At 45.7% G+C, this 25,333-nt stretch overlaps 1 protein-coding gene across 3 annotated transcripts in view; it reads right to left on the reverse strand.

Annotated features, from left to right (window-relative positions):
• Positions 1–842: 842 nt before the first annotated feature.
• The window catches only part of UVRAG (UV radiation resistance associated), a 61,782-nt gene continuing 37,291 nt past the window's right edge, over positions 843–25,333 (reverse strand). For all 3 annotated transcript variants that reach the window (XM_017836019.1, XM_017836020.1, XM_017836021.1), the window contains exons 14-16: positions 22,180–22,258; positions 8,826–8,917; positions 843–2,722 (exon numbers count right to left, since the gene is read on the reverse strand). In XM_017836019.1, the coding sequence (XP_017691508.1) occupies positions 2,059–2,722; positions 8,826–8,917; positions 22,180–22,258 (835 nt within the window). In that variant the 3' untranslated portion in view covers positions 843–2,058. The remainder of the gene's footprint in view (positions 2,723–8,825; positions 8,918–22,179; positions 22,259–25,333) is intronic.

The raw sequence follows: 25,333 nt of genomic DNA on the forward strand, positions 1-25,333 counted from the left end.
AAAGAGAAATGCTGCCAAGCCCCACTGCTGCCCTGCACACCCCATCCCACACATGGCCCAACGACACCACGGCGACCTCACCACGGCTCTCTGGGCTGCTCTGAGCAGTCACCACCACACACAGGTCACGCCTTTCTGTCACACAGGAACACCAGGGCACCTACAAACAGGTCTGTGCTGCCTCCAGAGCGCCAGATCCCCTCCCACAGCTGAGCCCAGGTACGGAACTTCCCCTGCAGGAGATGGTGAGACACAGGCACAGGGCAGAGGATCTTTGCTCAGCACTACTCAGTGCTGTGCTTCAGGGTGTTCATCTCTCCAGCCAAAGCACAGCAGGAGTTCCCTATCTATCCCTTCCCAAAGATGATGGCAGCACTTCCTCTGGGGAAGCTCTTATGAGGTTGGAACAGGGGAGCTAATTCAGGGGAGAAGATACTCCTGGATGTGTCCAACTTTGCACCTGAAATCACGTTCAGTGTCTCAAATAATCCAGTTCTCTGAGTGCTCCCATCCAGCACCTCAGCCTGGGACAGACCAAAGCCAACAAATGGCTGCAGAGAGGCTCGATCCACCCCCCCAACTGCAGACAGAGCTAACAGGGGAGATGTGACTGTCATTCAATACAATCACTGAGGTGTCAGCTGGAAACAATGCTTATCCTAGGACAGTGCTATCCTGGATATTGGTTCTCACATGGACGTCTTGTTCTGACAACAGAGAGCTGAGATTATACAATTCCACATCTGAACAAGGGAATTTAGGCTGGTCTGATGTGAAGGCAGGGAAAGACTAGGTCGTGGTTCAAAAGAAAGCATAAAACCAGGGAAGAACAGAAAGCCAGGCATGATGAAGTGTTTTTTATTCTGCTATATATTTTTATATTTCAGAGCTCACAGGTGAGCCCAGATCCTCGGGTACACAATATAGAAGGCAAGAGCAATGAAATCCAAACGGAAACAAACACCAGGAATGGCAGAGCAGCTGCAAATTGCTTTGCCATTAGTGCAGCTGAACACGTGTGGCAGTGCTGACCTGCGCCTCCAGCAAAGCCCTGGAAGCTTCTTCCTTCCAAGTACAGATGGTTAAAGAAAGGGTATTAATTCAGATGAATAATGCAAAGTGCCTCCTTCCTGCAGAGGGTGGAACGATTCCACACATTTGCCTAATTCCAAAGCACTGACTGCACTCTCAGGGATTTTAGGAAGGTGTCTGCAGTGCCCCTGTGTCCCCAGCAGACCCCTGGGAGGGCGGCAGCTGAACCCTCTGTGTTGGCAGTGGGTCCATCAGGTCTCTACCTGTGCCCAACCCCAGTGGGGAAGGGTCAGGCTGAGATCACTGGACAGAACCCTGGAGGTGATTTACTCCTCGAGGTTTCCATGGGAAGGAAGAGCGAGTATGGAGGAGAGGAGGAGTGGGACAAACCCCCAGATGTCACTTCTGATTAACCAGGTGCAGGTATCACACAGGTGCTCATTCTCTGGCATGTCCTCACTGCCAACTGAAGACCCATCAGTGCAAACTAGAACTTCACAGGCTCCAGAGCCCAGCCAAGAGAAAGCTGTTCAACTGGACAAATCCATGGCATTTCTCTAACACTGGCTACATTGCTCAGGCACACACAGGAGTGCCTGGGAGAAGGCAAAGATGTCTTACCGTAAATGTACTTTTAAATTAAAGGTTCTTTTTTTTTTCCTCTTCTGAAAAGATTAAAATAAATTTAACTCTAAAGAATAATTAAGAAATCAACAAATATTCATAGAAGGGCCTGATCAGCGCTGGAAGTCGTTTTCAGGAAAGTTTTTATGAATGGATTTCAAGGCCTAAAAAAAAAAACAAAAAAAGAATTCCAACAGATTATAAATACCAGACATAAAAGGACTGGAAGCAGAATAAACCTTTACCTGGGGCTGTGCACATACCATGATCCTGCGTCACCGTGCTCGAGTCCACTTGTCTAACACCACAGGAACAGCTTTAGCTTTTTTATTTTTATAATTAATATAAAGAATAAGTGCAATTCGATTTCCCCCCGGAGCACTGATTCCCCCCCGGCCCGGCTCACTTGTCCGAGCTCTTGCGGGCCCTGCGGAAGCTGGACATGTTCTCGTTCAGGGCGTAGATCCTGCGCGAGAACTCCTCGAACTCCCCCAGCACCTGCTCGTCGCACTCCACGGCCACGGCGTGTTCCACCGGGATGGAGTTGAAGTCCTCCAGCTGGTCCCCCGGGCCCAGGGCCGTGGCCTCCATGCCCATGATCTCCTCGGCCTGCTCCACGGCGCAGCAGAGCGCGGGGCCGGGCGGGGGCAGCTCCCGGGCCCCCGGCCCCGCCGCCCCGTTTATTGCACTGCACCCGCCCGGCGAGGGGTCCCGCCGGCCCCGCGGAGGGGGCACCAGGGCCCCGCTCTCCCCGTTGAAGCCCCCGCACGAGTCCTCGCCTTTCCCGGCGGTGCCCTTGGAGGAGTCCAGGGAGGTGTCCAAGGAAGAGCTGATGGGCCCGGGCGTTTTCTGCGGCTCCCCCGCGGGGACGGGCTGGGTTAAAGCGGAGCTGTAGCTGGGAGGAGGAGTTTTGTACTGCAGTCTCTCGTTGCCGGTGCTCGTGGCCCGTTTCCGCAGTCCCTTGTCCGGGGAAGGAAGCCCACTGGAGAAGCCGATGTGCAACCTGCCGAAGCTGGAGCTCTGTCTCTTTGGGACGGGGATGGCGCTGGACGTGTGGTGCCGGTCGCTGCAAGGGAAGGCGGGATCGATCAGGGTTTGGGGCAGCTCCCCAGCAAGGCAGATGTTTAACCAAAGGCTGCAGCAGTTCTTTTATCACAACCCCGGGCTCCGCTTGGCCGAGGACTCGTATCCTAAAGTGCTAAACCCCCCCCCCCGTGTTTAGTGCCGTGAGAACCACAGAACGCGCCCCAGAGGACGACTTCCCTGAGCAGGAACTCTGACAGAGCCCCACGGTTTGGAGAGTCAATCACCCAAGAAACCACCACATTATGCTAATTCGCACTGTTAACACCGTTTTATAGGCCCAAGCTGCGCTTTATGAATTATTGCTGTTGACTGCGTATTTATGGATTTATGGCCTGTACTGGGCCGTCATAAACTCCTCAAAAGTGAGGAATAATGGCTGAATCCTCCACGAGCAAAGAATTCAACAGTGGACTTCCCCAACAGCTGCTCAAAGGAGGAAAACCACACCAACGTCACTATTTGCAGAGGGTTATTCTTGCCAGACCTTCTGCTTTTCTGTGTCGACCCTTCCAAAAGTTTTGGGCAATCATCAGCCTCTGTTTCTCGAGGAACACGAACCAATCAAGCTTAATTTAATTTTCGACTTCACTATTTAATTCGGTTCCACAAACCACTTCCGCTGTCTCAGGTTCTGTAATTTGGAACATCCCCTTTGCACCATCTGGGCTGTGTTACGTGAATTTTCCTTCACTGGTTTAATCCTTACCCAAATATAACCACCACCCTACATGCAAATACATAATATGTGCATTAACATAAGCAACCAGTTCATTTTCCTCCAAATTAAAAAAATAATAACAAAAATACAGCTATTACACAGAGTTATACACATAACTCTGAGATTCAGCTGCTGTCAGGATGAGCCTCCTTCATGAACTCCATGTAAGAGAAACTCCTGCTCAAGGCCTGATACATTTTGGGATCTGCCTTGCAGGGGAAAATCTTGGAATAGCAGTTATGAGGAGTCCCCAGTGGGGATCCTTTTCCACAGGACTTGTCTTGTTTTGCTGCCCCTTGTAAATAGGAGAAAGTTGATTGCAATGAGTCCCTGTGTGAAGAGTGAGTGTCCCCACGGCAGGGCAGTGAGCAGCACTGCTGCTTTTCCATTTCCTCTCCCACCCCACCTCCTCCCAGGCTGCCCCTTAATTCCTCTGTAGGGCTTCCTTCTCTTCCATAAAACCCTCAAATCACCTGAAGGAGAGGTTGGTTTTCAGCATACACATTTGCAGAAGTGAAGAAGAGAGGTAAGGGCCACACATGGAGGCAGCAGCAAAAACCACCAACGTTTCCTTAAGATTCCAACAGCTGCTTCAGACTTTTTGAATGCAAACTCCACAAAGCATTTGCAGCTTTGTCTGCCAACCAACCCCTTCACAATCAACCATTTATTTTTAAAGTGATGTAATGTGACAAACACAAGGATCTGAGGCAGCAGGCTCGTGAACTGTACTCAGGCAATGTGCACTGCAGACAAACTGGGGATGGTCTGCTGGCCCTCCCTTCCCCCAGCTCAGAGCCTTCTGCCCTTGCTCAGAAAATAAATGAATACTCTGCATTACTTATTTGATGAGATTCTGTTTATCTTACAGTTAGATGGCAAGTTGTAGGAATTTACCCAAATTCCAAGATGTGCAAATATTCACAAAGCCAGACATCACTCAAGAACACTTCACTAGTTCCAGGGACACATCATCCTGCATTTCTGTGAACTGATTCCTCAGGACAAGTGACAACTGAGTCCTGCAGATCACTGCTCCAATTACAGGACACTCTGCAATGAAGCAGATGGTGTTTTTCAGGGCAGGAGATCTCAGGTTTTGCTGCCTCCCCAATTCCAGATGCTTGCCTTGGACACTTCCAGGGATGGGGCAGCCACAGCTTTTCTGGGCAACCTGTGCCAGGGCCTCCCCACCCTCACAGGGAAGGATTCCTCCCCAGCATCCAATCTAAACCTACTGTCTGGCAGTTTAAAGCCATTCCCCCCTTGCCCTTTGAGCTTCACAGCTCATGGAAGTAGTACAAAAACGATGTCAAAAGGGAAGTCACATTAGAAAGCAATCCTCCAACTGCTCAGGAAGTTTAGACACTGTCAGGTTCTGTCCCCAGTGAGGAGGGCTTGGCTTGCAGAAGCACAGCCCTTTACTCCAAGGTACAGCCTTGACCCGAATTACTGGGGTTGAGCTGCTCCAGCTTCCAGCCCCAATTCCCTGGCCCATCTCCTGAGGCAGCAAACAGGTGTGGATGCCTGTCCACAAAGAACAGCCTGTGACTGGAGGAGTATAAAACCTGAGCTGATGAACTGTCATCAGGCCCTAAAGACTTTCAGTCATCAGGCTGGATGAGACTGGAGCTGGTTACATATATGTACAGTTCCTCCCAGAAAGCAGGACTTCTAAATTAAAAATAAAAAAAGAGAGAGGAAAACCTCAGGTTTATTGGACATTGTAGATAAGAGGATGACATCATCCCCAATCTCAGTGTTTCAGTTGCATCCAAACCTCAAAAGCCAATTTGCAGCAGTCTAACTTCAGCTGTAAGTTGTCCTGGCAGCAAAATTACAAAGTAGCTATTTTCTGCCCCAAATGTTAGTTTGCACTAGTTAATAAATAGTCCATTTGGGCATTCTAAGGCACAAGGTACAGCCTGCCCGCTGTAAACAGGCGAGAGAAAGCGACTGAAGCAGGACACAAACATTTCTGAAGTTATTTTCTTAGTGAACACTTTCTGGTTGTTTGCAGTTCTGATAAAAAGCTCCTTCAGTCGGATTCACTTGTGATTATTTAATCTGTCTGCAAGGGGCTCAGAGAAGCTGTAAAGCAGTATGAGGGACAGAACACAATTCACAGGCTCAAATATGTATCTTTTCCTCCCCACAAAATGTTCCCTCTGAGGAACATTACTGGATCACAGCTGGTTAAAATACTAAATCTTGATTGCCTGGCCAGGAGCCAAAATCCACAGCTACAGTGCTTCGGTATGAGAATGCTTTTAAAAAAAAGAACCCAACAACTTAAACACCATTTGATCTTTTCTGTTGCAAACCATGACCTCATGGCAGCAAGAATGCTAAATGAAGGTGTTTAGGTTGGTTTACAGCCATCCACGAAATGTTTGAAGCTCCAAGAGCAGCTCGGAGCCAACGCCATGTCAACCGTGCTAAAAAGCAATAATAGTTTCTCACCTTCTTAGAGATTCCTGGTTCAATAAGGTACAACAGCCACGGGGAGGCTGCCAATGTGAAGCTGAGGTGAAACTGCATCTTTTGGCAGCTGAGAATTTCTAAGGCACGTTAAAAAAAAATATCAAATCTTCATAAATTAAGCTACCAGAGATTTTCTGAACTCCGAAGTTTAGGGCTCCTCTCGGTCCTAGCAGCACATGAATCAAGATGCACAAATTCAAAACACAAATTCAAGCCTTGGCACACAAGTATTTTTGAGGGAAGCCTTTAAATGCGACTCAAAAGGGCATCTCCCTGACTACAGACAAGCCCTTCCAAAGGAGTATCTTGTATTTGCCAGCATTAGACAAGTGTGTTGTCTGTTCACCAGGAAAAAACCTCCTCCCTGGACTGCTCAAGTTTGCAGAGAGCTCTTTACTTGCTGTTAACAATCACACTGTCCCTCAGAAGTTACACAGAGTGAAACAAAAATAAGCTGAAGAATAGAGGAGAAAATGAGTCAGTCTCTTGATTTGATGCAACCATGATCTAAAGAGCCTGGGCCTATGAAAGCTACACCTGAATAAAATAATGTTAAAAACATCCAGGAGATTTGAAAGAGGCTTCTAAAAAAGAGGTTGAGCAACTTTTTAAGTAGGCAGAGAGTGATGGGACAAGGGGGGACAGTCCTAAACTAAAAGAGGGCAGACTTAGATTATACATTAAGAAGAAATCCTTCCCTGTGAGGGTGGGGAGGCCCTGGCACAGGTTGCCCAGAGAAGCTGTGGCTGCCCCTGGATCCCTAGAAGTGTCCAAGGGCAGGCTGGATGGGGCTTGGAGCAGCCTGGGACAGTGGAAGGTAGGGGATTGGAACTGGATGATCTTTAAGGTTTCTTTGACCTTTCCGTGTTTTGGTCTCAAAAGCTGGAATAAACTGCATGCTCAGAAGAATTTGACAGAAAAATTGCACAGGGCCTTTTGCATCTGCAAAAAGCTAATCTGAAAACTGAGCTGCTTTTCTGGAAGCCAGTGAAACCCCAGGACTAAAAAACTGGACACGGAGAATTATTCCCAAAAGGAAACAGAAAAGATTCAGGGCACCACAACCGAGACAGTTTAAATCAACAACAACTTTGGCTCATCATCTTTCACCTTCAGATTCAACATCCAGATCTGATGTCAGGAAGGTCCGTTTCTGCTGCTCTGTAGCCCCTGTAACAGTGTGAGGGAACCAACAGATCTGTCTTGATTTTGTCTCCATCCAGCACAAATCATATTTTGCAGTAGGGGTAAGGGGGGAGAAAAGTAAACACAGCGGGATATTGGTGCCAGGAGAGACATGAAGAGGGAAGCAGAGCTTGTAGACCTGCAAGCTTGCTGCCATAAATCACACGGGGAGGGACGTGAAAACACGGATTAATCATTGCAGTGTCATGCCTGAGGAACCAAAGCAGCACAGATCTCCCCAGGCAGAGGGATCCAGCCAGCAAACCTTCCTGCACAGGCACTGGGCTCTCAGCCCTCCCACAGGGCCAGTGCTGCCCCAGAGACTTGAGCCAAGTCTGCTCTGATGCACGAAATAGGGGGGCTCTTCTACAAAAGCTGTGCAGGGTTGTGTTGGTTTGTTTTCAAATCTGAAGAGGTAAAGAAACTATTATGTACTTTAAATCTAAACTGATGCTTATCAGAGCAAGCTTAAGCCCGAAATAACCATGTATTTCAGTTACACTGAATATCTCAGGGGTTCAGTTCAGTCCAGGCTGCAGAGAAATGCAGATGTCTCAAGCCAAAAGCAAAAGTGAGCTCGATGCATGGCTTAGGAGTTAACACCGGTTCTGTTCGAGGAGAAAGCAAGCCCAGTGTAAGTATTGGCTTTTACCAGCTCATGATGGTTTGACAGAACTGGAATTCAGCAAAGCCCAGCTCCAGTGCTCAGAAAGGGAACTGAGGAGCAGCAGCAAGACCAAACAAACCTGGCAGTGCAAGGGAACATGTAAATAAAAACACTCCCAGTGTCCCTGTTCTCATCCTGCAAACCGAGGATAGCCTGGAAATACTTCACTGACTCCAGTTTGTGGCACAGGGTATCAGATGATTCACCTGCAGTACCCTGAAAACACACAATTCCTTCCAGTCTCCACTTTAACAGCTGGTGGCTCCCCTGCTTGTTCCAGCAGAGGTGATCAGGTGTTATCCACAGGACAGTGGGCATCTGTACTCTGCCCAATTATCAAAGTCTAGCCAGCTTTCCCCTCGAGCTGTAAAGCCTCATTTCCATCTAAATTACTAGGAAGCATTAAGGGCATTGTTTGGAATCCTTAGCCTTGAAAAAAAGAAAGGTTAAAAAGGAACAACTACTCACACTAGTTTTGGAGGTGAGAAGGAAATGAGGCATAGACATCCATGGGTGAGGGGAAGGAATGTGATACTCCCAGAGAACTATGCTTAATATTCCTAAACCTTTGGAAGTATTATCCAGCCAAAAAAAACGTGCTTTGTGTTGCTAATGACTGTGCATCACCTACAGCAAACAACAAGAGGGTGGTGTGATGGCAAAACCTCTAAGACAGACTGCCCAGGCTAAGACAGAATAATGCAGAGGGTGCCCCTGCTACCAACCATTAGATACAGTCTTAAGGCACCAATTAACTCCCCTCCCTCTAGTGAGGAACACTGCTTTTCACACAGGCTTCCCCTCCTACATCAACCTCTGAGGAGGGTTGTGGGCCCATCCTACAGAAGGTAGGAAAGCAGTGGAACATTGTGGCCATTTACATGGAGTGTATTTTGGGGAAGTCCCAGTCTCACCAGCTTGTGAAGAGCAGCTGCTTGTTTGTGACATATCCTTACCTCCAAATGTTTTTGTAGCATCCACCTCTTTATTTTAATTACAAAAAAAACCAAAAACCCAAAATATACTTACCATCTCACCATTAGCCCAATCTCCATGAAGTTTTTCAGGTTGGGAAGAGTTTGCCTTAGGTCTGGAGTACTCAGCCCATGCTGATACCTAAGCTGCAACAACAGAAAAAAACCCTAAAATCAGCACAGCTTTCCAAATCCCACAGAACATAACACCATGGTCAGTTAATTTACTAGGCTTTTAAGAAAGTGTGGGATGATTATCCAGCAGTTCCAAGAGATTTATTCCTCTTAAGGAAATGTTCCATTTAATACTTGTATTAGCAAAACCCACCCAAGAACAGGGACAAAATAATCAGTCAATCTGAGTGTGAAACCTCCTTCCCCTTTTTCCATTTTCTGCCTGTAACAGGAGCTTAATGAAAACACAGCCATCAGGGGAAAAGACCAAATTTCAGCACAACACTCTGTGTTCACTAATTCCAAACATCTATTTGTGTGCAAGGGTCACTTGTCAGTCTCAGTGTCTGCTGGAATCAGTAGTGGAACTGTTACAGTAACACCAACCAGTAAAAATACATATTGTCACACAACTGATGGAAATCTCGGCTCCTTATACAGTTTATATCAACATTTTAAATCCCATAATTAAACCCAGCATTCAAATCAGATGCCACGTAGCAAAGGGAAAGGCTTCAAACACCGACTGACTTTAACCCCAGTACTGACTCCTCCAAGTTGCTTTGCCCTCCAAACCTCAGATTATGACATCCACATGACAACTGTCACTGAAGGGAATTATAAACTGCATGTTTAACAAGTCCCCCGATTAAAAACACCTTTGAAGAAAACAGCACAGGAAAGGGAGAAAGCCCCTCTTTCAAGTTTGAATCTCAAAACTTTGGGGAAACTTTGCAGAGAAATTTATCCCTGGTGTTGTTAAAATATAAACAAACGTAACAATACAATAACATAACTACATAAATACAAATATAAAATATTTAATATAAATAAACTGTAACTATAAAAATAAATACAAATATAAAAGTATAAATATAAACAAACAGTACAATACATTTATCCCTTGTGTGGTTAAAATATAAACAAAAAAAAATCTCTAAATTCCAGTATCTTTCAGGCTATTGGGATGAAGCACTACCCATTTAATAAGGAGGTCTCAGCAGATGTTAACACCCTCTAGAAGTCCCAGTTGGCCTCCAATACACACACACACAGCAACTGCACAAATCCCATGCTGCTTGAGCTACCTGCTGAAACACGGAGAAATCCCACTCCAGGATAAATTCCTTTAGAATTCCACACCTGTTTCCAGAATTCCTGACAGTAAGCTGCAGGCAAGCATCCTCTAAGCTTCCAAAATTTGACTCCTCCCAAACAATCAGTCTGTCCCAGAAAAAGACCCCTGAAATTGGGAATGCTTTTTCTGCTCATCTGAGTTTCAGAAAGAAAAATTACTTTGGGAGAAAATCCCCCTCAGTCCTGCACTGTGCACCAGGAGGCCATTTATTCCAGGTTATTATTTCCACATGGACACAGCCAAGTCATGTGGTGGCTTGGACTCATTGCTGCTGCTACAATGACAGAGCCTGGATTGAGACAACCATACAACATAGATTACAAAACCATCACCACACTCTCCTGATGGGATTACAGTGGATTTGGTTTGCCAAAGAACTCGCCTGGAGCAAAAGAAATAAAGAAGAAGGAGGGAAAAAAAACCCTCACCAAAATCAAAACCTTTGCATTTGTTCCTCCTCCAACAACCAAAAGTTCATAGAATAACCATCTTTAAGTTCCAAGGTTTTAGAGCATGAAAGGATTGGATTAAGGGCTCTCTCTCTGTCCAACAGCCGAGATCAGAGGAATGCACGGGAGACTCAGATTAAAACATGAGCAAAGCCACTGTTCCTACTAAAACACATTTTCATATAGCTGATAGTAGAGTTGCATATTAAGTAAAGTGAAGGCATAAATTCTGTGAAACCTCTAGAAAAAAAACCTCTGCTTGAGGGTTGTCAGTCCTCAGCAGTGAACCAGCTCCACTCTGAGCGTCTCTGACCCACCACTCCAACCAAGCACCTTCCGAGGATTTACTTCATCAACAGGACTTTTGTACTTCATTAAACTCATGCCAGACAAGGGAAAGCTTGCTGCCTTCCTACAGGCAACAATTCCACATTAAAACCTTCATTCATCCAATCCACCAGCACAGACCCCTCCTTTGTGAACTAATTAGAACCCAAACCTGCAAAGGTTCAGTCACTCTCCTATAAAGTCCGTGAGAAGGACCAGAACTACTAAAATTTTTTTTCAAGCAAGTTGGCCTGAAAAGAAACCACTTAGTTATCTTGCTATTTCTGGCTAATTGCAGATTGCCCCCAAGATCAGAATTAGGGGTTTTGCCACTCTGGGGCTGCCTTTTAAGAAAAATACCGATATCCTGCGTTTACGTGCAAAGAACAACAGCCCGTTTCCTGCCCTGGTCCCTGGGACAGGTTTAATGACTGGGGCTGTACAAGCACATACATTTACTTTCAGCCAGAAACCACAGAGTACCTGGACTGGAATATCTTTTTTTTTTTTCTGGGGGGGGGGAACGCAGAATGACTCCAACTCTGAACTCATCTGTTGATCATTTCCCATATTGTTTCCCCAGCCGTGTCCACCCTGCTCTGAGCCATGTGGAAGCAGTCTGAGAGCTCAGAATACATTATTAAAGTTCAAAAGAGCTGCCCCTTCGCTACATGTTATGCATAATACTGAAGCCTAGGCCGAAATCTGCTGTATTTTTGGGCTTCCCCGTGTCTCTGCACTGGCCCTTGATGCTGCAGCACCATCTGTCCCCAGGCAGGAGGAGGACCCAACCCACTGCACCGTGCACAGCTCCTGCTCTGCTAAGGCAGTCAAGAGCAATTTGGAATGACTTTCAGCTAAACGAGGAGTTTCTCTTGATAGCATCGAGAATTTCAAAAGAACATCTGCTCCACAAATGTGAAAACCTACAAACAAAAATAGAAGCAAAAAAAAAGTGTTCTTTCAATCGGCTTTGCAGAGCTGGTCACCAGCCAAGCATTTACAGGAAGGTTTTCAGAGGATGTCAAACGCTGGGACAGAAATGTAAAACGCGAGTTTTAATAAAATGACATAGTTAATTGTTTTACAAGATCCTGGATGACTTTTCAGAGGATGAAGGAGCACTGGCTGGGGTTCAGATGACTAAGCAGTGCAATAATGGAAACAGAAAGTGTTGTTACAACGCCTGTTGCTATACAAACAACCCCGGGGCTCCGTGAAATAATGCCTGCTGCTATATAAACAGTTTGTGTGTTTGTACCTTTAGGGGAAATTATAAACTCTTAGATTATTGAACCCTTCACCTGTTGCTTGCCTCTGTTTTCCTGGAGCTGGGGAGTTGTTCTAGCTCTGAACACCTACGTGGCTCTCCTGAAAACCCCCGAGCTGCAGCATCAGTGAAACACGTTGTGGTACAGAGCACCTCTTTAGAGAACATCAATCTAAACATCTAACATTAATTTTCATTTCCCATACTTAAAAAGACTGTCAGCAAACATCAAGCACAGTTTGGAAGTAAACACCACCAAGGGGGTTTTTAAGTTTTCTTAAGCTTCTTGGGGAAGCAGGAGGGGGAAAAAGCAACATAACAAGCACTGTGATTATAACAAGTCTTCGAGTCCTCAGTGTTGCTTTCAGAAGGAGCAAATCCAGGACTGCCCCAGCAGTGACAGCCCTCATCCAAGCAGCAGGAAGTGCTCAAATACAACAGCTATTTTAATGGAAATTATGACTTATCTTGATATGTCAACACCTGCCTCCTTCCCCCAGACTTCCACCTGAAAAGCAGATGTTTACTTTGCAGTTCTTTCAGAGTACTAAACCAACAAGAAAAACAAGTTACTTCAACATCCTTGAAGACCCGTGTCCTTCATTAATCCACAGGGCACACACAGGCTGTAAAGTTCCCCAAGCTGACCCAGAGTGCCCAAACCTTCACTAAAACCACTGTAAAGGGCTCCACCACAGCTGGGATTTAGCCATGACAAATAAGGCACACAAACAGCACAGGAAGGAGACAACAACTGCACTTCATCCTTTACCTTCAAAGGGTGCTTACAGTCACACTGGTATTTTTAAAGCATTCTTAGTCTAACCTGGCCTGGTCTGTCCTGCATTCACAAGGTAGAGCTGATATCAATAAGATACTTAGTAAGATACTGTCTGTGTGAAGCCATTCCCCCTTGTCCTGGCACTCCAGGCCCTTGTCCAAAGTCCCTCTTCAGTCCAACCTGAAAGGTGGGGAAATACATGCATGAAATCTAAGTACAAGAGGGATTCAGCACTGCCCAAGGAAACTGTATTCTCATCTGATAACAGAACTAATTCCCTTTTACCTTCTTTGGTTTGCCACAGAATTACATTAAGCAGCTTCTTCCCCTCACCTCCACCAAAACACCAAGTCTGGTCTTTATTCAAAGCCAGCAGGAGCCTCGATGACAAACGCTCAACAACTTGTGACATTCTGCCAAACATTTATGGAGGGGTTTTCTTCTAATATTTAAAACTGAAATGGGATAATAGACAATATTTAACACTGGATTTTGGTTTCGCAGCAATAGTGTTTATTGGAGATAGACCTCAGGAAAACAAAGAAATAGGAGTACGTGTTTGAGTACATGTGGAACACACTGGAGAACTAAACACTCAGATGAGCCAAAAGCTGTGTTTCCTCCAGGACTCTCTCATGAAACCCTTGCTGAGAGGGAACTCAACACCCCTCCAGAGAGGTCTCACACATCAGCCTTCGTGCTTCCAGTCTGGTGTCCCAGTAAGGATATGGGGACCCAAAAGACAGGCTGGGAGAAACAGCCCCTCACAGAAGTGAACTATTCCTGTAAAACTTGGTGGTTACGGGGCTTGTTATAAAAACCAACGGATATGGGCCCCCATGCCCATAAAGGTGCCTCTCAGATGCCATGACTGTTTCATAAAAAGGACATTAAAAAAGGCAATTTAGAAGACAGAGCAGTTACTGGCCTCGAAAAGCTTCCCCTGCTCCCCAGTGAAGCACTGAAATAACTAAAACCATGTTTACTGCAGTCTTGCTGCATTTATAGCTTGATAAGATGAAACTATAGAGCATAACCTTTCCAGGTTCAGGTCAGAGCTTCTCAAAAGGGCTTGGGATCACAAAGTGATGTTTATTGGATTATAAGACGCTTATTTCCTATGACCTCATTCATCCTGAGCTCTTGTATTAAAAATCCTTACATCAGGCACAGAACAAAAGGTCAGATGTGCAAAAGTCAAAAGGAGAAAGATAAGTAACATTTTGTACCTCCACCTTAAACACAACATTTTCTGGATGTGTTTAGCTCCCCAAGTGTAATTCTGCACACCTGGAGGTTACTTTTTACCTATATAACCCAAATAAGACCCTATAAATATCAGAGGGGCAGTCAGGAATGCACAGGCAGGCACAGAGAACTGGCCCACCTTGGCCTGGCTGGAAATCAGAGAGAACACACACATGGTGCTATTCACTCCTCCTCCATTTATCCATTACCTCCACATTTTGATAAATCCACTCCCAAACCAGGCAATTTTCCCACCAGCCCAGCTCTACCCTGTGCCTTAAGATGCTGCAGGAAAGGAACCTGCAGAATTATTTCAGTGTGCACAACAACGTGCTCCATCAGGTGCTGCAAGCACTCAATCTCTCAGCTATTTGTTCTTTGGAGTTATGTTGGGAAAACCCTTTGTTTTACAGGGGGTTAAATGCAGCTTCTGGCAGTTCACTCATCCAGGTGTGGGAAAGCTGCTCCTCCAGGTGAAAAGGCTCTTTTTGCTCTGACAAAGCACTACCCAAAGAGCAGGTGATTCAGCCCGTGCCCCAGAGCCTAAAGGGAGCAAGAATTTGGGGATTCTAAAGTGTTTCCCTGTGCTACTTCAGTGGGCAAAGGAGACTGACTTCTAAAAAAGAAGATCAGACAGTGAATCAAATGGGCAAAGCTCTCATTTGTGAGTACAGAATCAACAGTTTAACCTGTGAAAGGCTTGCTTCCTCTCAGGATAACATCAGCACTCCCTGAACTCCACATGGCACTGAGACACTGGGAATGGTTCCTCATGTGATGGACAATATCTCAAGCTTAACAGCTGAGGTCAGGGAGCATTAAACCAAGGACAGTTCAGCACTGGGCTTCCTGAAAACATCCACTTAGACGTGCTACATTGAAGCACAGCTTGGTTTTTTAATGACACAATATTAACTTGGGAAATACTCACATGAATTACACACAAGTCCAGATCAGAGAGATACAATAACCCCGTTAGAATTCCAGCCTCTTGGAAAACAAAATACTTTAAAGCTCTGGATTTCCAAACATTCTGGACTGATCAAAAAAGTGAATGAGCCAATAAGGATCAGACACTTTTATTCCTTTTGCTGGAGAACAACTTGCTCCAAACTTCAAGCAGGGTTCAGAAAAAGCCTGAAAGGCATTTATAGATGATTAGGCAGCTGTCACAACCAAAGCTTTCAAAACAGGTTTCTGCCCTGATGTGCCAAATCTTATGCACAGAAGTATGAGACAAACCCTGCCCCAAGGAGGACAAAACATACACTTTAAACTGTGCAGCAGAAGAACAAAGGATGTGAGGGGTGAAGTGAAAATAACAGAAGCTTGGAGGGGGGGGAATCAAAACCCCAGAAGCCACAGTTTGTCATTTGCTTGCAAATGACAGAGGAGCAGAATTTTTGTGCATTAAAGTAGAGGAAGTTTCAGGAAGATGCATTTTCTTTTCACCATGGCAGAAGGTGAGAAGGCTCCAAAGGAAGAGACAGGCTCCCAAAGAGGTCCTGGAATTCCACAGGTGTCAACACCTTATACCTGACAGTGCAGCCTTGCCTCCAGTCACACACCCTACTCATTAGGAAAAATCCAACACTACAGCTTTTTCCTACACTGCCACGTTGTGCCAGGGCTTGATAACAGACTTCCCACTTCCCTCTGTCCTTCAGTTCCACAACACAGCACTTCCACACACTGCAGAGCAGTTTAGGTTGGCAAATCACACGTGTTTATGGCAGCTTAACGAGACCAGGAATCCATTTGCCTTTTGATTACTAAATTTTGGTTCTGTTTTATAAACACACACTCATTTATTTGAGAAACAGAGCAGTCTGAGGAGCTAATGCAGAGCTGGTGACAGCTGCACACACCCCAGTGATGGAACACACAGGGCAGGGGGGGCTCTCCAGATTGGTTTTGGAGAGGTGAGTCCAGGCACAGCTGGTGATACCACTTCTATTCACAGAATCCCAGAATGGTCTGGGTTGGAAAGGACTTTAAGCCCATCCAGTCCCACTCCTGCCATGGGCAGAGACTCCTCCCACCAGCCCAGGCTGCTCCAAGACCTGTCCAGCCTGGTCTTGGACACTTCCAGGGATCCAGGGGCAGCCACAGCTTCTCTGAGCAACCTGGGCCAGGGCCTCCCCACCCTCATAGCCAACAATTCCTTCCCAATATCCCACCTATCCCTGCCCTCTGGCAGTGGGAAGCCATTCCCTGTGTCCTGTCCCTCCATCCCTTGTCCCCAGTCCCTCTCCAGCTCTCCTGGAGCCCCTTTAGGCCCCAAAAGGGGCTCTCAGGTCTCCCTGGAGCCTTCTCTTCTCCGGGTAAACCCCCCCAGCTCCCCCAGCCTGTCCCTATGAGGATGATGCTCCATCCCTCCCATCTCCCAACCACACTGCTCATCCCACCTGAGCTGCAGGAGCCTCCAGCTGCAGGGATTGGAACAGGCAGAAGAGCCAAGATCTGCCCCTCCAGAGCGAGTTCCCAGTGGCTTTTGCCCACGGGCAAGGACAGGCAGGGTTTGAGCTGCATGAAAGGGGGACTGCTCTTACAGCTAATCCAGGCTCATTTCAACCCACGGGATCTTGGCATGGGCGACAGGAAAGGAAAAAAGGAAAGCCTTTCCAACAAGTTTGCAAAAAGCATATGTAAATTCCCCAGGTTTAAATGCTCTGGCCCACTGCTGCCCTGGGAGACTTTCAGGAATGAAACCTCTCCGAAGAGCTTTTGGCTCTACACAGCTGGAGAAGGTACTTTGTGGTTTTTCAGGTGCAGTCCCTTCCTCTTACCATTAAAATGAATGCTTGGCACTTCCCAAGATGAGGACTCGACTCTGGCTTCAACCTGTGCTCTTTCAAGAACACTTTTCCCTGTGCAGCTGAACTGGCCCCAAATTCAGACAGTGCATTCTTTCTGAACTGTATGTTTTATGATCTTAGTTTAGGGGCCTCGTAAAAGATGTAGTGTGCAAGTCACAGCATCCTACACTCCCAGGGCCATAACCACTGCATCCACACTGCTACCCACAGCACCCTTAAAGACACTTCTGCTCCCTAGTGTTTATTGCCAAAACAAATTTCTAGGCCTAACATTTCTGCTGTTCAACTTCCCATGGAAAAGTTTAATAGTTTCTATTATGAAGTGGATTTTCTCACATGTTTGATAGTCTAATAGGAGCCAGGAACTGCACATCTTGCCCCATTTCATGATTAAGAGCTGAATTTCAGTTGAGTTTCTTACACATGGTACCAGTACATAAGCACTCAACTTTCCTTCCATGCAGCTATTGGAAAGATGGCAGTTTGGCTGCACCTAAAACATGCCAAGGAGTATTTTGCTTTTTTTCTGTGCTTCTGTGCGTGTTCCTTACCTCGTGCATTGGATGGGCCACTGGAGCACAGGGCAGCACTCCCAGGAGAGCAGAACTGGCTGATCATCCCCAGCAAGTCACCCCAAGCACGCAATTCCTCCTGGCACCACGTGGACACAGCTCTGGACACACCACAGGAGGGCTGGACCCAGATACTGCCTTGGATCTGCATTGTACTGATGTGAAAACAAACATCCTCGGGGACTGACAGAGGAGGGAGGGGTTTTCCTGTGTCCAACAGCAAAGTTCATGTGTTGCTAATGACTGTCAGATGAAAGCACAACTGTTCCTTGGCCAGGGCTGAGCAAACCATGCCAGTGTCAGTCTGACACCCCTCAAGAGCTGTCTGACAAAACAAATCGGGATCAGCCGAGATCCCTCCCTGGGAGGTGATCCTGAGCACGCACCCAGCCTGAACAGGAGGAAGAACAACCTCAACTCCTGCCCTGTAACAAATCCCAAAGACTTCACTCAGCCTGGGAGTGATGCCTGGGAAGGTGATGTGCCACCATCTGCAGAGCCCCTGACAAACACAGCCAGGAACTTTCTACACAGGCAGGCAGGGACAGGACAAGGGGAGCAGTGCCAAACTAAAAGAGGGCAGATTTGGGTTAGATACCAGGAAGAAATTCTTTACTCAGAAGGTCCATGGCTGTACCAGCAGGATGAGACCCCTGAGAGGTGCCAGCTTTGCCCCTGCTGTGTTCACTCACCACCCACAGCAAACCTGACCAAGCTTCAGGAGCTCCTAATATTCAACCACTGTAACAGGAGGTTTCCACAGTGTAATCTCAGTCTCTCTGCTGTGAATATCAGGGTGAGAGTTCATTTCCTTCTCCTCCTAAAGCCTCATCTTCCTCAGATACTCCCCACACATGCCTCATTTACCAGCTGTGGAGTCTGGGATCAGCTACCTGCTGAATGCTCTCCCACTGCCCAACGCTTTGGAGAGCTGAGCAATTCACTCCCATTTTTAGCAACTGTTTGGTACTTTACCTTTGACAATGACAGTGAATTTTTTGGTAGGTATTATTAGACACAAGTCACTAATTTCCCTGTGAAAAGAACAAAACCCACCCCCACATTTGTTTGTTAGAGTCAAAGAGCTGAAATCTTAACTGGAAATTTATGGTCTTACCTAACGTTATCCAACTTAAAAAGCTCCTCTGTGCACTTCGTGAGGGATTCGATTTTACAAACAGAAAATATGGGGATTGAAACAATTTGTGCTCACGTCCAGATGGAAGTTATTATGAGCTCTCGGAATTAACACACATTGTTTTGACTTCGGAATGTAACAGCAAAGCAAGTTTCCCCAAATAAATGCTCTACCAAGCTAGCACTGAGCTGCTTCTAATTCCAGCTGAATTCCCCTGAGAGCAAGATGTGGTTTCCATTGTTATTATCCTGCTGTTTTACAAAACAGTACCACTTTATCTCTAGTAGAGTCTTTATTTCAGTCATTTTACTCACTATCAACCCCGTCTCACTTCTCCCCCGCTCACGTTTCTCCTCTGCCAGCAGAACTCCAGGTAATTGTGAGAGGGAATAAAACATTATATAAAACTCTGTGAAACTGGGAGAGCTCATACAAATCCTTTCAAGTATTTCTTTAAGTTGATACAAGTTTTTCTGGGCTCTTTGTCTCTCACCCACAGCGATCAAGACTTGCAGGAACGATTCAAGAGAGGTGATGGAGACCCAGGCTCCTCTCCTAACTCTCCAGTGAAGTCACCACTGTCCCTCCCAGCCACCTCCAGCCTTCCCACAGTACACTGAGGGAACTGGGCAATGGATTCACATCTATTCATGACAAAGAGTCATTTCAGGACCGGTTCTCTGAATTAAGGCCAACACCTTTGGGCCTTAAAAGGATCCTCTTTCAGGTCTGGAGATGAGAGAGAGGCAGCTGCTCATTCTCCATCCAAACTTCATTACTTTCACACATCCACATGAACTAAGCACATGCAGGAGCTCCTCTGAAAGCAGCCCTGAGATCTTCTAAAAGCTACTTCAGTTCAACAGTTCCAGCATCCCCAGGAGTACAAAGGATTCACAGAGTCTCAGGCTTTCAGGTCGAGTCAGCCCCTGAGCACAGAGGGGTTGTGATGTTCTCCTGCAGTTATCTACCTGTTCTGCTTCCACAATGGAATTTCCCCTTGGCAGAACTATAAAAAGCAGCAACATTTGACCAAGGATATCAAAACAAAGGTGACTACAACAGTTTATGTGGACATCAGTAACACTTTCCTGATGAAATAAGTAGGAAAAGGCCCCCCAGAAATCCCGAATTACTTTCATTACGTTTTTATATCCCAGAGCAGACAATCCCAAACATTACCATGTGAACCACTGGTGTTGCACAAACCACTTCAAAGCCTGGCCACCACTGCTCCAGCTTGCACAGCACCACTGACCCCACGGAAATCTGGAAACTTTTTTAACACAAATACGCACTAAAAAGTCTTCATTTACTTTTATGGGTTCGAACACTTGCCAGTGGTTTCAGAAACCAACTGCCAGGAGCTGGAAGGCAGCACGGGCGAGTGGCCCTGGGTCCAGCTGCTCAGAGGCCTCAGAAACAGGACAAGGGGAAAAAGCAGAAAGAGAGAGGTTTCGGTGGGTCCAACAGGGACAAGTCAGAGATAAACAGGAAAACGAGGGCAGTGGTGACAGTTCCTACAAAATGCAAGAGGCACAAGAGCCAACCAACCCCGAGCACACGGACTGCAAACAACCAGCACGTGAAGAGGAGGAGGACAAGGAGCCCAGAGGCTCTTGTTTGCATCCCAGGATGGAATGGCAAACTCCAGCACGAGATCAAAAGCAGCACCACCACTCCCAGGCTACAGACTGAACTAATGGGTTTGTGGAAGCAGAGATTAAGGAAAGCATTGATTTGATAGTAATGGAGAGGGAAAGCTATCAAAGGGTATTTAATCCCTTTTTCTCACCAGTCTTCCCCCATGAAGGTCAAGTGTGAACAGCTGGCTGCTATTACTAATACCACCAACAAAGAGGCACAGTCTAAGCTCCATTAACAGCCTGGTTAAGTGAATTTCCAAGATTAGCAGGGCTTGATTAACTTCATTTTAAGATATTTTAGCCTTTAAATAATTTCAGAGCCGCTGGAGGTTATCATCCAAAATACACTGAGCACGGGCAAGACACCAGAAGTCTGGAAAATGGTAAATGCAATCCAAGCTTAAAAAACAAACAACACAAAAAGATCCAGAAGCTTTACTTCAATTTGGGGTAAGGAATGGCAAAAAAGTGATGGAAGAGAGAACTGGAAAAACAAACAAGAAGAAACTAAGCATTAAAAGGCCAGATTTTTCAAGAATAAAACTGTAAGACTAATCTACTTTCAAGCCTTACAAATGGGTTAGAAACAGAAATGGCATATTTCTGTTGGAATTTAAATCTCTTGGCACTTTCTGGTGCAATATGCTCACAAGCATGCTGGGGAAATGGGATATTCATGAAGCAGGAGGGAGTCCAGAGCAAGGACTCTTTGGGTGCAGTGAGGAATGGCTGCAAATGGAAGTGCAGGGGAAGGGGGGCTCCACCCAGGTGAAGAGAACCCCAGTTCCAGCAATATTTGATTTAGGAGAGCTGGAAATGCAGCAGCACAAAGCTGAGCCTGAGTTCTCAACGCCCCTCTCCCCAGTTTCTTCCATCACCAAGTCAGGACCGTGGCTGAGAACAAAAGGTGCATCTTTGAGGAGACACTCGAGGTGCAGGAGGTCAAACACGACTGAGAACCTGCACAAACCCAGAGGGGTTTGGGTGCTGTGCAGAAGGTCCCTGGGGCTGCTGCACTGAATGAGACTCACTCTGGGAGTGAAGCTCTGTTCAAAGTACAAACCCACTGGGACACAGTGAACTGGAACCAAAAGGACAAGAGCTGTGCTGCATTTCTGCCAATTCTCCCCTCAGTGCTTGGAAAGCAACACCTGCCCAGCTGTGTCCAGCTGTGGGCACTGCACTGCAGGAGAGATGGGGACTCAGGTGGAGAACTGGAGACAAGAAGAATCTTCAGAAACCGAGAGAGAACACTTTAAAAATGGAAGGAGGTCTTTCAGAGCATAAAAGTCTGCAAAGAGGAAGAGACTTAAACCAGATTATTATAATAAGTGATTATGTGATGATTTTTAAAATACATGAAAAGCAAGGAAGTAGGGTTGATTGGAGGTCCTTTTTTTAAATTAAGTATAAAGTCTTTGCAAGACTTCAGATTTTCTACTTGTGTTTTCTTATAAGAGTAGAATACTGGTTAAAGTAATAATACAGCAAATTAAGGACAGCAGTGAGAATGACACAGATGGATCTGTAAGTATGACAGAATAAAAAAGCAGAAAACATTTACAATTTTCAAGACAGTGTGTACAGACTGGTGGAATTTACTATTTGAAAAAGAAAAGATTCACTACTATCTGACCAGTCCTTCTCTAAGCACCACAGAATAAAACCTCAAGCCCAAAGCTGTAAGGTAAGACAAGGATTTCAAGGATGTGTCTCTTAGTTCACAGATGTTCCCCACAGAGAGCAGCATCACCAGACAGCACATGCACACAGGTCATACTGACACTAAGCAGAGAATAGATATAAATAAAGAATAATAATAAAAAAATCACCTCAAGTGTACCTACCTGTGCTATATTTTTGTTGAGAAGATAAACTCCATATTCAAACTGAAGCTTCTCCCCTCCTTTTGGATATAAAGGAAATCTGATGGGAAAGAAAAAAAAAAAGAGGGGAAAATATGCATTTAAGGTGAAATAATTCAGATGCTTATGCAAACTTCCAAATCCCCAGACTCCTTCTCTGAGAAGGTAAAGATTTAACAAGCTTCCCTTGCTGGCTTCTCCCAGGAATCCCCTCGCAGGATGTTCTTGGAAACCCTTTGCAGCCCCAGTCAATCAGCCTTTTAAAAACTGATGTCAGAACTCAGCTGAGGAATTCCAGATTTTTTGAGCATTTCAGGTTTTTAAAAGATACTTATTATTGTGGGTTGTTCTGTGATGGGCAGAGCACAAAGCCCTTCACACAGAGGACATTTGCAGGCTCATTTACCAGAGGAAGAGTCAGAATAGAAGTGATTCCTTTCACACACCCCCAAAGGTTTAAGTCACAGCATCACAGGTCACTGCAGCCCTTGCAAATAGGCTCCTGATGTTTACTTTGCCTCCTTAATCAATATTGCTCACCACTGAAATGTCACAAAGAGCTTGTGGAACAGCACAGCACCACCTCCCCTGCTGTGTGAGGTGGGAGAACTAAAGTTCAGCCTCTAAAGCACTGAAACCCTTTGACAGCGTCTGCATTCAAAAATACCATTTTATACATCTGTCCCAGAGCTCTCAGCTCGAGTGCAGCAGTTCTCCTGAACAGCTTTCGTGGCTGCACACTGCATTTCTGAGGCTTGGCTTTTAACTCCTCCTCAGCAGCAGAGGTTTGAGGTCACCCTGGGCAGTTCAGCAATCGCGGAACAATCTGAAATCCACGTTTATGGGAACCCCACCATGAAAGGAGCTCCTGCCTTCTCAAAAGCAACATGTCCTGCAGCTCCTAATCAAGATGCTGAGTGTATTATCTGCATAAAACCCCACATTAAGGCAGAAACCAAAGGCTCCCTCAAATATATGATACAGAAGATCAGTATCTACTAGAAACAACACACATTCTGGAGAGGTGATTAGGCAAAGTGGATTTTATCATCCATCAGCCCCACAGTAGAGTGCATTTGCAACTTTTAAGAATTATATAGTGCCATTAAAGCTAAAGGTCAGCAGGGCACGATCACAGCAGATCAAATATTGAGATGTCAGCTCCAGGTTTTATGCTGCTTTCAAACTCGCTGGGTCACTTCAAGTTGAGGAATATAAAAATCCCTGTGAATAGTGTATATCTAACTCACCTTGCTTAATAGATCTATAAATCCAACTAGTTCCCCATGCAAGAAAATGAAACCTTTCCAAATGAACACATGCTACAAAAATTCCATTCTAAGTGTAAAACACAAAGCAAAAGGAATTCATCTCCATCTCTCCAGTTACACTGCCCGGGCAGAGCAGGGGTTACATTTAAAGGATACCTTTACAATTAACAGCCTAAAACCAACCCAAGTTTGACAATAAAAGCACCATTAGGAACACAAGCCATGTTTCACTCCAAGGTAGTATTTCATGAAGTCACTGGTAATGGGAACCATGTATTCTATTATTAGACACAGAGCTCTTCAATCCGTATAGAAAAGAGGATAAAATCTGGTTTATGATGCTACCATCTCCCACACACAGGGAAAAATTAGGCTTTTCTGTTTATCGCACTGCTCCTGCTTCTTTGCCAATATTCACATTTCTCCCCTCTAACTTGCACTAATTAATCTTGAAAGCTTTTAAAACCACACACATCCCGGGTCAGCCTTCCCAGCATAATCACTGACAGGCCAGCCTGGAGAACTGTCAGTGCTGTCTCTGGCTGTGCACATTCAGGACTCCAGACACAAAGATCCCCAACTGTTCTGTCTCTCTCTGGGTGTTATCTTGCTTGCCCATTAAGCCTGGTCACAAGCAATGAACTCGAGGGAGAGGAACCCCAACATTTCACACAGCGCTTTGCTGACTACAGTCGAACACAACTCCAACTGCTGGCTCCCCACATCCAATTCTTCTTGCCTGCTCCACAGAAAAGCAGGACTGGGAGCTCAACCCCTCCCTCTGGCATGCTGCAGAAAGCTAAGTCTGCTGTGCAAGGTTTTAGTTATCCTAAACACTTTTGAAAACTACTATTTCAGTACTTTTATAATCACAAAGCACGTAATAAACTGCGAAATGGCCTCTGCCTGCCCACTCTGCTCCAAAGTGCACCTTCCTTTCTTCCACTCTTGCTGGTATGTTTGGGGGGGAAAAAAAGAAATCATTGAAGCTCCTTTAAAGCACAACACAGACACCTACTCTGAGATGGCAAATTCCAAGGGGGAAGAAGAAAAAACACAAGCCACAGGGACCTGCTGTGTGATCACCAGAAAAGATCATCTGAGAGAAGTTGTCAAGTAATAGGAATTCTGTTCTGAGTCAACCTCTGGCCCTCCTCAGAGGAGCACTTACCACTGCAGGAGACCATCCCCTGCCACGTGAGCAGGCAGCAATTTTGAACTAAACAGCTTCTGCTCAGCCAGGTTCGACCTGTGCCCTTGGAAAAATATGGTGATATTTACTCACAACTACAGAATATAATATTTCAACAGCACTCAGACTCCTTAAAACACAGCCCTAATACACCCTGAGCAGATGATCTGTCTATAAAGAGCAGGGCAGACAGCAGGAGTAATTTTAATAGTGATTCATAAAGAATATCAGTTACTCCTTAACAAAGGGTTGTAACCCATCTCTTACTGCCTTTTAAATATATGGATTAAACCCCTGGTTTTGATAAGACAGCCCAGGCAACAATTTGCTACTAAAGTGTCTCCACTGCTCACTAATACTGGTGTATCTAAAAACCAGAAAAACTGATTAGAGAAAAAAGATCTTTTCAAGCTGCCTGCAGAAATTGATTCTGGAAAACCACAGGCCTGGTTCAAAGCTAAAACCAGCCTGGTTGTGGTGGTGGTTTAAGCATTAGCTCTCTCTTACAACTCAGAGAAATTGTGCTGAATATTCTACTCTAACCACTGAAAACTCCTCTGCACTGTCCCACCTTTCTCAGCTGGCCTTACACAAGTACTTCTGAGCCCTCAAGAGCTCCTCTAATTTCAGATCCTCAGCTCATCTTTAGCTGTTTTACAGAATCTCTTCGGTG

This window comes from Lepidothrix coronata, unplaced genomic scaffold (genome assembly GCF_001604755.1).
Source record: "Lepidothrix coronata isolate B3197 unplaced genomic scaffold, Lepidothrix_coronata-1.0 Scaffold268, whole genome shotgun sequence".
Classification (NCBI taxonomy): domain Eukaryota; kingdom Metazoa; phylum Chordata; class Aves; order Passeriformes; family Pipridae; genus Lepidothrix; species Lepidothrix coronata.